General features: G+C 40.4%; 1 protein-coding gene across 1 annotated transcript; it reads right to left on the bottom strand.

The window, feature by feature from the left end:
• Positions 1 to 700: 700 nt before the first annotated feature.
• sgms2a (sphingomyelin synthase 2a) lies at positions 701 to 11,928 on the bottom strand. Its single transcript, XM_053418827.1, has 6 exons — positions 11,731 to 11,928; positions 5,976 to 6,465; positions 4,958 to 5,075; positions 4,156 to 4,309; positions 2,416 to 2,582; positions 701 to 1,443 (listed from the first exon to the last, which is right to left on the bottom strand). The coding sequence occupies exons 2-6, from the start codon at positions 6,422 to 6,424 to the stop codon at positions 1,258 to 1,260; spliced, it is 1,074 nt and encodes a 357-aa protein (XP_053274802.1). The 5' UTR covers positions 6,425 to 6,465; positions 11,731 to 11,928; the 3' UTR covers positions 701 to 1,257.
• Positions 11,929 to 12,418: the final 490 nt, after the last annotated feature.

Here is a 12,418-nt window from a genome sequence, read left to right on the forward strand (position 1 = left end):
AACTCACTTTTATTCTGCCTTATTATTCTGGGTCTCTGACCTTGTTTTTTGTCGCACAATGTGCTGCTCTGCAGCTGCTGTAGCACATTGGCCCAAGAAATATTTTCCCACAGAGACATTAAAGTATATTTGACTTGATTTAAACTTATTGTTCATTTGGTGTGTGTGTGTTGGTGGAATTGACCAATAAAGTGACTGATCAAAGTCACAGCTCTGCTCATGTACAGTGGACACGGTGGTCTTCTGTGTGTATGATTTGTGCCTGGTCTTCTGTTGAGGGAGCTGAGGACAGGTCAGTATTCTTCTCCTTTTCAGACACAATCTGTAAACCTGAATGACTGAGCCAAAACCCAGTGCCTGTGTGTGAATGTCACTGTTGGTCTATATCACACAGAAGATAAAATAATATAAATATAGTTAACATAATCCAAATGTAGTAGTTCATTTATGCTTAATTTAATAGTTGGTAACGTATATGATAACAAAATGGGACCTATAGCCCACAGTCTGAATGCAGAGCTTTAATCTTTTCTTTCCTTATGTGGACAATGTAATTCTAATACAGAGGCATGGGACTAAGACTTAATTTTCATGTAGGCTATCATTGGAACTACTTTTACAAAAACATTTATTTCTTGTAACTGGTGTGAGGTGGTTGATAACAAAGATTATTTCATTAAATCCCAAAATACAAGGAAGCCTTGGTATGGTTACATTTAATACAATGATGAGACAATAAAACACAATACTAAAATGACAACAAATGAATAGTAATATAATATTAATAATCATAATAATAATACAAATAATAATAACAACAATAATAAGCTGAAAAAATGACTCATATGGCAGTTTTGATACATCTACTGACATCTAACATACTAAGGCACCTTGTGACTTGAGCACACTGATATTACATTGAGGTAAACTCATCAGTATATACAGTATGTAACAGGAGCAGATCCAAAATCAAAGTCTGGCAAATACTAAAACAAACCATACGAGTCAGCTGCGACAAAGTGTGTGAAATTCACCAGGAGCTGCTACAAGTGTCATTTACAAAAACAAGGAAAACTTTATCTGACAAAATAAATAACACTGAGAGACAAAGAGAAAACTAGATTTTCCTTCGAGGCACATTTTTTGTTGCTTTTGCTAAGCATTTGGTACCATTAAGCTCCCGTCAAGTTGACTGAATGAATGAGTACAGCCTCTGGTGGATGATCAGGCAACACTGTTGTGGTGTGGGGGGTGAGGTCACTCCTCTCGGGTACTTTGTACCATGGAGTACTTCTTGCAGGGGTTCTTAAGGCAGGCGGGAGGCCAGGTGATGGGCCAGCTGTACGAGCACGGCACCGAGGTTTGGACGTTCCTCTCCAGGAAGTTGAACACAGGGTTCCACCAGGTGTTGGTGAGGTAGTTGTTGGGCAGACATTTCACAGTCTGTCAGGGAAAAAAATTATATAGAAATATGTTATTATATCACTTTCCATACAAAGAGAGCAGCTCAGAGTAGTGATGATGACCAGGCTCTTGTTTTTTTTGTCATAATGTGTTTGTGGAAATTAAAAGGTGGGATTGCATGTCAGATAAGGAATATATGGTTTCAGTGATAGTAATTCTAGTCATCAAATTACAAGTAAGAAGCATGTGGACTTTTCAATTGTTAATTTGAGGAATGAGACAGTATCTTCCAAAATGACTGTATTTGACTGTATTTTACTAACTGTATTTGTCAAATTAAGTCTCACGTTAAACATCTTTGCACAGAACAGGGATTGTCCCCCATCATTTACATTGGAAATGTATTAGTAACCCACATTGAGCAGTTTGAACAGAGGGAATTAAAATAGAACGCAACAGCTTCTGTGTACATGTGGACACTGAAACAGTTGTATTTTAGGATAAACTAATTATGAGCATATTCTGTAAGACGCACCCAAAAACAGTCTCTATATCACAGTAACAAGAGCCTGAAATACTGTATCACATTCAGTTTCTTTCTTTTTGACTGTGTTGAAGTTGTGGTGAATGTTTAGAGCATTTATACCCTTGTACCGCACCATATCAACTGTGTGCTTAAATTTTTGCGAGTAGAGGAAGCAATTCATCAGTTTGAAGGCATTCTACAGGGAGTGACATCCAGGCAATTCAAAAATGTGAACTAACTCTAAGTTTATTATTATATATATATACAGCAAATTAGAGAGCATTTCCTTTAAATGTAAACTGTTCTTCTGTTGGTGCTACACTGAGGAAAATGCAGCCACATGTCAGACTCACAGTAAATCGCCCCATGTGTAATGATTCATGTTTAACAAGGTTCAATGAGAGGGAAGCCTTCAAGCGATTAAAGCTGCCATTTACTCTCTTGAACTACAACAGCCCCCCCGGTGTACGGCTCTCTGCCCTTACCTGTAAATTGGTCATGGTGTGGTACCACCAGAACAGGCGGGAGGTGATGAAGTAGGCCACGACCACATCCACGCTATAGTGCTCGTGAGCCACCAAGATGCAAACCACTCCCACTGCACTCAGCAGCCAGCACATCAGATGGTACCACCAGAACGACCGCGGCGAGTCTTTAGAGATAGATGGGGGGGAGGGGGGCAAAATGTTTCACATTAACGCTTACAGACAAGGGCAGACAGAGACATGTGTCAAGAACAGAAGGATTTCATGTGACACAAAAACATTTGAAATAGACGAGACTAAGACGCTGCTACTTCAGCCTAAAATCTCAACCAAACAACTTAGTTTAGCATTTTTAGAAACTTACCTGGTGATGGACAGATGATGGATGGATAGATTGATAACTTTAGATAATGAGAAAGTACAGAGATGTAAGAAATGCAATGAAACAGAAGTACCAAATACACAGTTAACGGGAGCTACTCGCGCTACTAACTCAACACATGCTCAGCTGCCAATTTATTGCGCTCAGCTGACAAAGTGATGCAGCCTTATAGAACACAACCTTTGAAAGCATCGTATCTCCATGAAAGAGTATGGAGTTAAATGTGTGGTGACTTAGGAGGCTGAAGTTTGCGTTATACCGACCAATGCTTCCAATATCTTGCCTTGTTGACATAATTGGGATTGACAAAATAATGAAAATGTCGCTCTGTATAAAGATATATAATTTAGTAGCACTAGAAACTGCAGCCTTAAAATGGCCATAAAGTTGAATCTAAACTTAAAAAAGAAGTAATTTATAAAAAAGAGATCATAACATCCCTTATGAAGAATCAGTTAATGGCAGGGCTGCTGTATAATACCGCTTTAATTAAGTAGACCTAATAAACAGGCAACAGAGTGTGTATCCAGGACTTTGCAGCTATATAATATACAAAAGTTGCTATGGTGGCGAGCGGAACAGTGGTGCATGATTTCGGTTCGAATCCCGGTTTGGCTGGAGTCTTTCTATGTGGAGTGTGCATGTTCCCCTTGCATATGTGTAGGTTATTTCCAGGTTCTCTGGTTTAATCTGAAGTATTAGGTTAAAGGTTCAGTGTGTAGAATATAGTGACACCTAGTGGTGAAGTTGCATGATGCAGCTGAATACCCATCACCTCACCCTCCCCTTCCAAACATGAAAGAGACCCTGAGGTAGGGTTCAGTTTTCAATAAAAAGATAAAACTCAAAAGGTGTTTAGTTTGTCCATTTTGGGCTACTGTAAAAAAAAATGGTGGCCTCCATAGAAAGGAACTGCTCCTGATGTAAATATAAAGTATTTAAATATAAAAGGCCAATTTCAGGGTAAAGAAAATAACAATTTATACAATTTAAATGAAACACACGAGTGAAAAAATCACAAGGATTATTTTATATTCAATTTCTGTCAATATTTCACCTAAGTTTTACACACCAGACTTTTTAAATTACGATTCTAAGTTGTCTCTGCATGTTGACTCGTGATCCGTTGGCTTCCTGTCTCCTGCCTCTGTACCTCTCGCCCGGCGTCAGCAGGGATTTGATCTATCTGACCCTCGACCTTCAAAGCATAACATGTATTATCTGCATCCTATTAGTTCCTCGAAGGTAGCTGCATGATAAAACACGTGGGAATGAGAATGGAAACAGACAATGTCGTATATTTATTATTCATGTTTCCATTTACGGGTGAACAATTTAGTGTTGCAGTGAGTACTCACACTCCTTGATGAATAGGTAGGTGAGGGTGAGCATCACAGTGTGTCCACTGTACAGGAAGTCTCCACACAGCAGATGGGAGTTCGTGATGGAAAGACCTCCGCCGGAAATCAGCCGCAGGATTCGCTGGATTTTGGCCTGCGAGTCATCGTGGAGCTGACGAGGAAAAGAAGATGGAAGATCACAAGGAAAAAATAAATAAAACACCAATGACCGAAGATTTTTCGAGGTGTCGGTAGGTGGATTTTGTTACCTGGGGCCGGGCTAATCGTTTCCCTCTGTTTTCAGTCTTTGTGCTAAACTAACAGAACCAGCTGCTGGCTGTATTAAACACATGGCAAGAAAGTGTGTTTTTCCAAATGTTAAATAAGTTCTCCATTTTTCTGTCGCTCTTTTCATCTCTGTGGGCAACATGAGTTGAGCCGGTAATTTACAGGGACAGGAAACATGAAGAGGGATTGAAGGAAATGAGAGGACGATGGTTGAGGAGTAAAATCAACGCCACATGGCTACATGTCTTCCAGCTGCTGCTCAAATTACTGACGACAACTCACCTCTTCCAAGTAGCTGAAGACTTTCATATACAACATGAAACACATCAAATTCTTGGGATCTACTGTCCGGCCCCTTGTGTTTTAACTCTACTTGCTTCAGCAAACAACTGCCAGGAGCACAGGTTTCTAACCAGACACATGCACCTCCATGTCTCAAGCCAATGAAAAGTCATAATAGCTTTTATTTTTTAAAGCATTCTCGCTCATGCGTTTGTTGGAAATGAGTCTCAGAGGTTTGTATTCGACTCACCTTAGGAGCACACGTCATGTGCATGCCAGGTACAGGCAGGGTGGTGATGTACATGGTGACACAGCGGTACAAGTACAGGGTGCCAATGAGGAAGAAGAAGCGTCTGATTGCTATTGACCTGTAAATGGACGATGGAAGAGCCATAATTGAGCGAGTATATATATATAGTCGCCAGGTTATGCAAAAACACGTGCATCAACTTAAATCTACAGAACTCTGGAGATGATCTTGCTCAGTGAGATAAGGTGTCAAACTAGACAGCTCCTGTTCAGCCAATGACATTGAGTTTTACTAACCAAAATAGATAATGACAAATAATCTATAATATGGTGTAATAGTGATTCAAATGTTTATTTTGTGGTCAGATTCGACCTCGGCTACGGAGATTATGTTTTTAAACCCGTCTGTTTGTTTGTTGATTGTTTCTCTGTTAGCTAGATTATGCAAAACTACAGGAAGGATGATTAATAAACTTGGTGTAATGATGTAATCAGGAAACAACCCATTCAATTTGGTTGCAGATTCAGATCAGAGGACGGATACAGTTTTCCACTTAATCACTGTGAGAACATTTTCCTTATTTCTCAGAGAACAATTAATGGTCTTGATGAAAAAAAATCTGATGTTAAGTGGACTGATATTTATAAATAAAAATCTTGATCTAGTGGATTCAAATCTGGCTTCAAGAAGGGACTGTCGGCCTCTTCTGAGCTCTATTTGCTTCAGTATCTTCAAACCTGTATTCAAAAGTTAAAATGTGGAAGAACTTATGTAAAAAGATTAATTTAATTCATAATAGTTTAACCAAGTACATTAAAACAGCGATACAGGGAAAACTCCACTATAGAAATACGACTTCAACACAAACAGCAGCCTCAGTAGACTATAATAAAGAGGCATTTCTTGAGTAACAGGCAGAGACATGCAGAGCAAAAACAAGTTTGACAGGAAATAACATCATCTATTCTTTAAGCTGAACGAAGCCTGCCTTCACAGTGTGTAGTGTAAAGGTTCTTACTTGTATCTGAAGAAGAACAGCTGGACCATCCAGATGGCGAGCAGCACCATGCCGTTGATCTCAGTCACTGTGAACGCCCACTTAACTCTGTCGATATAGTCAAAGAACTTGTCGGGAAGAGGTGGGCTGCTCTCTTTGGGCGGGACCCTCTCGTGGACCACGGTGATGACGACGGTGGTGAGGACCAAGTTGAAGCAAGCATAAAAGAAGGCCATCACCGTCTTCCACCACTCCATGGGCAGACGATTGACCTTGGAGTCCGGTACAGAGATCTTCACGTAGTCATTGTGCCTCCCGATGCCTTTCCTGAAGCCCCTCTTGGTCTCCTCCCCGCCTGGAGTGTGGACGGCACACGTTTTGCCACTGCCGGGCACGGCGCTGCCCTCCATCCCTGGGTTCAGATCAGCAGTGGCAGAGTCTCTCGCATCGGCACGCTCCTGAGATGCCATGAGTGTCTCCGCTGTCCATCCACCGCTCCTCTGGGCTGCGGCTTTTTGAAGCGCCAGGAGAAGAAAACAAGAATAAAAAATCTTAAGTTTGGAAAGCACAACATGGTATTATCATTTGTTTTAGATATGAGAAGCAGAAAAGTAAAAAGGTGCTGCTTGAAGTGCAATAATTATTATCCGTATCTCAGGGTTTATTAGAGCCAGAGATTGAGGTTTATAGATATAAAGTTCTTGACTCCTCTGGATGAAATTTCCGGTTCAGACTGAAAAGCTATATTTGAGTTTATAACAGTTTTCAGTTTGGCTGTTCTGTCAGACTCTTATTTCAGGCATTTTAAAGTCTTTGTGCCAGACGGCTTGGGTTTCCTGATGTTGGCCTCAACGAGCAGCTGCTACGGTTCGGTCAGTTTTGTTCAGTTCTATGGTCAAACATTTTCTGTTGCATTTTCCATGCTCATCACAGACGATGCAAGATGCATAAATGCAAAGTGTAGCTGAAGAAAACTGAACAAGTTGAAATGAATACTAAATTCTTGGCCTTTGAAACAGTAGCTAATGGCACATTTTCCCCACCATAGTCCATTTAGTGGCTGCTCTGGAGCTTTCAATCATGTCACAGGATTTTCTCTGCAGATGGAGTTTTCTCCAGTCGTCATGTCATCCCATTATTCAGAGCACTTCTTATTCATAGTGACTTAAGAGTCCTTGACAATTGGGAAAACACTGTCCTGAGGAAGAAAGCACCGGAACAGCTATTGACCTTGTGGTGAGAGTTGTTACAGAAACACAATTTGTTTCCGAGAAATCGATGAAAATGTTGAAAAGTACCCAATCTCACATTGTTAGAGAAAGTAAGAAAAACTATTTCTGGATCTGTCCCCTGATCCAGATCCAAACCTAAATGCATTGGGCTCTTTCCTGACCCACTTCACTTAATTTCACCAAGTTTTGTGGTTTTTGCGTAATCTCGCATAGTAACCAACAAACCAACAGAAAGGGGTGAAATAATCAGCTCCTTGATGAAAGTAATACAATAAAATAATGGATGCATTCTTGTAAGAGCAAATGTTGTTGTTTGTGAGCCCTTTTCAGTTAATGACTTGAGAGAGCACTATACAGCAGTAACCTTTTTTTCTTCTTCTATTCTTCCCATCTAAAAGGCCTCTGGTCCTGTTAACAGCTCCATTAATGGATATCAGGATATTGCTATCAGCCCTGAGATGCATCACAATAAATGTCATCTGGGATACATACAGAATGGTATGTTTACTTAGCGGGAAAACCTGGCTCTTGGACAACAGAGGCGATAGAAATAGAGTGAGGCTGCATTCAGGAGAGCTGCTGAAAGCATCAGTTTCCACAAAATCAATTTTTCAGAAAATATTATTACAGCACAGAGAGGCTCCCGGTGAAATGTCCTCTCACTAACCCGCTGCAGACCCAGCCTCTGGTTCTCGTCTGATGGATGGCTCCGAAGCACAGCGTGTGGCGGACTTTAAAGGCTCATCTTAACGTACATTAATTCTGATCAACATGGCAAATGGGATCATCGGGAGCAGGCAAACAATGTAAACCAATTATAGTGCCACACCCCGTCTGTTATTAGTGAGATTGTGTTGCATGTCTATATGGTTAATTGTTATTCTGTCAACATTCAAGCTCTGGTCTCTTAGCATTTACATTGTGAGTGGGAGAGAGAGAAAGATGCTGAATGTGTCCTTTAGGTTTTTAGAACAAAGCATAATTCAGTATTTTTTTTGACTTTTCTACAATCAAACAGTTTAAACCTGTGAATTTGAGCCAGTCTGTACTTTAGAAGAGCAGCAGGGAGAAAGACTGTGGGGATCGTGACATGTAGAGACGTCCTGCTGCTGCTCAATAGACTGTAAATAATGGGACACTGTCTGTAATTTACTGTAAATAGGACATTGGGGGCACTTTGCGAATCACAGACCCTCACCCCGCTTTTATCTGATCTGGCACACATATCATTAGGATGACATTATTGTTGTCTGGCCAAACATTAACATTAATTACCTCCCTTATCTTATTTATTTATTTTATGTTTTCACCCCTGTCTGTTTGTTTGAAAGCAAGATTACATAAAAATAACGGAGCTGATTTTTTGGGGGGGTCAGTAAAGAAACTATAGAGTTTTTTTTACGGATTAGGAGTCAGATTTGTTCACTTCCTTTAACAGTGCAAGATGGGGCTTTTTTCAGCATTTTCACCTTTCAGGAACATTTCAGTGACTGAACTTTGGTGCAGTTGGATTGAATTTAACAGGGACCGTCTCCAGGTGGAGATACGAGCTCTACTGAGAGACATTCCAGTTAAAGTGTCGGAAGGATGAAGCATTAAACTACTGAAAACGTGGAGGAAAAATGGAACATGGGCTAAGAAAGAGCCCTTAGAATTTTGCCGATTCTAGTTCTACGAGCCTTCATATGAACATGTGATGTCACAATCCCATCCACAGTGACCTCAGGACTTTTAAGACAACATGGACACAGACCCAGATGAAGCAGTCGAAAGTTCTGGAAAAGGGCTTGGATATGGATGGTTTCGCTGACCTACAGTTTGAAAGGTCAAGAATGAACTTCACTAGATGGCCATTTTTAACAGAACTTTTACTGTTGGTAGAAGATGGGATGTAATGTCGTCTGTGGTGTCATCTTCTAGTGTCCAGTCAGCTGTTTCCTTAGTTTACAGAGCGTCCATACAAAGTTTTGGGAGGGACATAATACAAGACGTGATTGAGTGGACTGTGTCTTTACTTATCATACATCAGACTTATCGGTGTGACATTCAGTACAAATACGATCGGAGATATTTATTTATCCATGTTCACTGAGACTACCCTGTGTGTACCGTACATGGGAAATCAGCAGAGAGTCTCCATTGGACTAGTTTTCCACTGGTCCCCTCCTCCCTAGTGTACAGTACACAGTGTTTTCCCACCAGCCGGAGCACTTTGCGCTCTGAAGGGATGGGTGGTGATGGAAAACTGGCAGAAAAACCTATTCCACATGGTCACAGGCCGTAATGGACAACTTGGCTGCCTCCGCTCACCCAGGCTATTTCAAGAGAAGCCACCCAGTCGCCTTCGAAGGCTGTATTTTACTTTAAAGTCGACCAGAGCTTTGACTCCCAGTTTGGGGCCTTCGTAATAACACACTACTATAGCTGTCCACTCATTTTCTTCTTCACAACGCGCAGATCGTCTTAATCAAAGGGAGGGTTTAAAATAAATCCCGCCAGAGGTGGGGCAGCCTTCTGGAACCTGGTGACACTACAGAGAGGAGATGACTATACAGTAAAATGTACAAGCTATAAATCCAGTGTTGAAACCGCATGTTCGGCAGTAAAGCGAGTTCCTGTTTTAGCTCACTGTAAATTATTTTCTATGACAGACACTCATAATGTTAATTGAAGAACTCAGAAGTTTCCCTGAAGAGGATTAGATTGATATATTTGAAGTTTATAGCACTTTGGCACTAAAGTCACATTGGGTTTGAGGCTCTATAACAGAATATAAAGAACACCTTCTTAATGGCTGTGTGCAAAGAGATTGTTTCTTTGTGCTTCAAAAAATTACAAGAGGGACGTGCTTTTTAAAAACATTAGTAGTAGCAGCAGTGATGTAAGAAGGTCCTGTCCTTTAGCTTTAGCATAGCTAGAAACTGATAACATCCTTTGTCGCTAACATTTTTTGGTTTTCAAATACATGTTCAATCTTCTTACCTTAGCTCCGCTTGTGTTATTTTATTTCATCAACGTCGGACATTGGATTTGTTTACATATGGTTGTATTGTTCTAACCTGCACAACATACTTTGTTCATAGTGGCTGTGTTGTTTTAATATGCACGTTTGATGTACTTATTCAAGGTTTCGTTAAAAACTGGATCATAGGATGTTTGCATTGTTAAACAAAAAGTTTCTTAAGTTAAAGTCAAAGCCTCATTGTTAATGCTGATAATATTGGTCACTTAATCGTGATACAAAACTGTTTCCTCTCTACTTTATATTCTAAATGAGATTGAATTTAAAACCATGCTTCGTATTATTTAACATCATTTCATCTATTTAAGCCCTTAATCTATGAAGGAGTTCAGTTTATTGTAATGGACTAAAAAGTCCAGTGATGTTAGTAGAAGAAGTAAAGTTGGGGTAACATGTTGACTTCAAACATGACTGCAGTTTGCTATGAGTAATACTGAACTATATTTATTTAAAAGTCAATGTATCCAAACAATGTAAACGACAGAGATGTTCTTGGTTTTATCACAGTTATGTTCACTTCCTCTACTGAAACTGTATTATACCCATTCACTATCAAAACAAACTGATGAAGTATTTTCGTTTTCTTTTGAAAAGACAACCAACGTTATACCAGACAAGCCCAAAATGGCCTCAATGTGCACAGAGCAACTCCAGGGTCTGGCTGCCATAACCACATTTGGGCTGGATACAGGCACTATAATGTCAGGTTCAAGACTGGGTGTCTCCCAAGCGTGCTGTATATTACAGGGCTGCCGCCTTGTCACATGGGAGATGTGTGCGGCACAGCCGGTTTTGAAGTTTACTTTTGGGGTGTAGCACAGTGGCCCCACACACACTGTTAAACACCATGTTCCATATGAGGCTACTGGGTGGGGCAACAGGTCAACTGCACGTCCTGTAATTATAACCCTTTCGTTTTCATACAAAGTTGTTGCATGTGTAGCAAGTGACCACTGAATTATTCAAATGTAATTAAACTAAGACCGCTATATCACAAATAATCCACAGTCTGTGTACTGAGTATGCATATATACATATATATATATGTATATATAAATGTTATTATATGGATACAACTATTTTAGATTGATCAGGGTATCGGTTTATGGCCCACAAGTCAGAAAATGTGTTTGTTATTTTTGTACAAAATAGCCAACATATAAAATGCTCAGTGTACATGACATCCGGAGCACACACTCTTCCAGGTCATACTCAGTGATCAACCAAAGAAAAGTTTTTTTACATGATTATGCAAGGTATGAACCCTACTCTACAAATAAACATTCAGAAATAGCCCGTGTATGTCAAGTCGTGTTCATTTCTGCTGTGTGTGTCTGTATTTGTAAGCAGCACTGTGAAAATGTAACCGGAAGATGGTATGAAATGCAGTACTGCTGTTAGCAGTACAGATAACATACTGTACTAACACCTGTAGTAAACATGTATATAACCAGCACATACCGACAGAGGATGAGAGTCTCTACATGTACATACACATGTTGCACAGTTAATAGCATCCTACCTGTGTGGCTCGAGCCTCCTGGTGCCTCTTCCTGTAGCTACAGCTGCTTGAATCCCTGATGCTGCGCCCTGCTCGCTGATCAGCTGCTGCTCTGCTCAGGCTGGTCTGATACACACGACACTGCTGCTGGCTTTTGAGGAAGGGCTCCTCCTCCTCCTCCTCCTCCTCCTCCTCCCCGCCCCACACAGATTCATCCATCCTCTGCATCCAGCCTCCTCCTGCCTCACAGCCTCCTTTAATTGAGAATCTGGCCTGTAATCAGCACCAGTATTACCCTGTAACTGAGGTGCACTGCAAGAAACCAGTGAGGTGGAGCAGCACTGGGTTTTATTATTAGTGGGTAATTCAGCGTTGTCATGTTGACACAGAGTATTGTATTTTTACCTCTGCCAAAGAGGTTCTGCAATTTTTTGCTTCCTTTTTCATGTGTAACTGCTTTTGTAAATGTTACCTTATGCCAAGGGGGTTGTTTTGCTATTGGGGTTTCGGGGGTTTGTTTGTTGGTTAGTTAGCAGGATTACATGGAAATGACTGGGCAAAGGTATGTGCCCTTCTAGTATTATATTTATTTTATTGTCCCATGTATAAAAATACTTAAAAATGCTGTTCATATGTTTTTGGGCATTCAGTCTTTTGACTTATTTTAACTTATTTTAAATATTTGTACCCATGTCGGTTATAATAGCAG

Source organism: Pleuronectes platessa, chromosome 3, assembly GCF_947347685.1.
Source record: "Pleuronectes platessa chromosome 3, fPlePla1.1, whole genome shotgun sequence".
NCBI classification, from domain to species: domain Eukaryota; kingdom Metazoa; phylum Chordata; class Actinopteri; order Pleuronectiformes; family Pleuronectidae; genus Pleuronectes; species Pleuronectes platessa.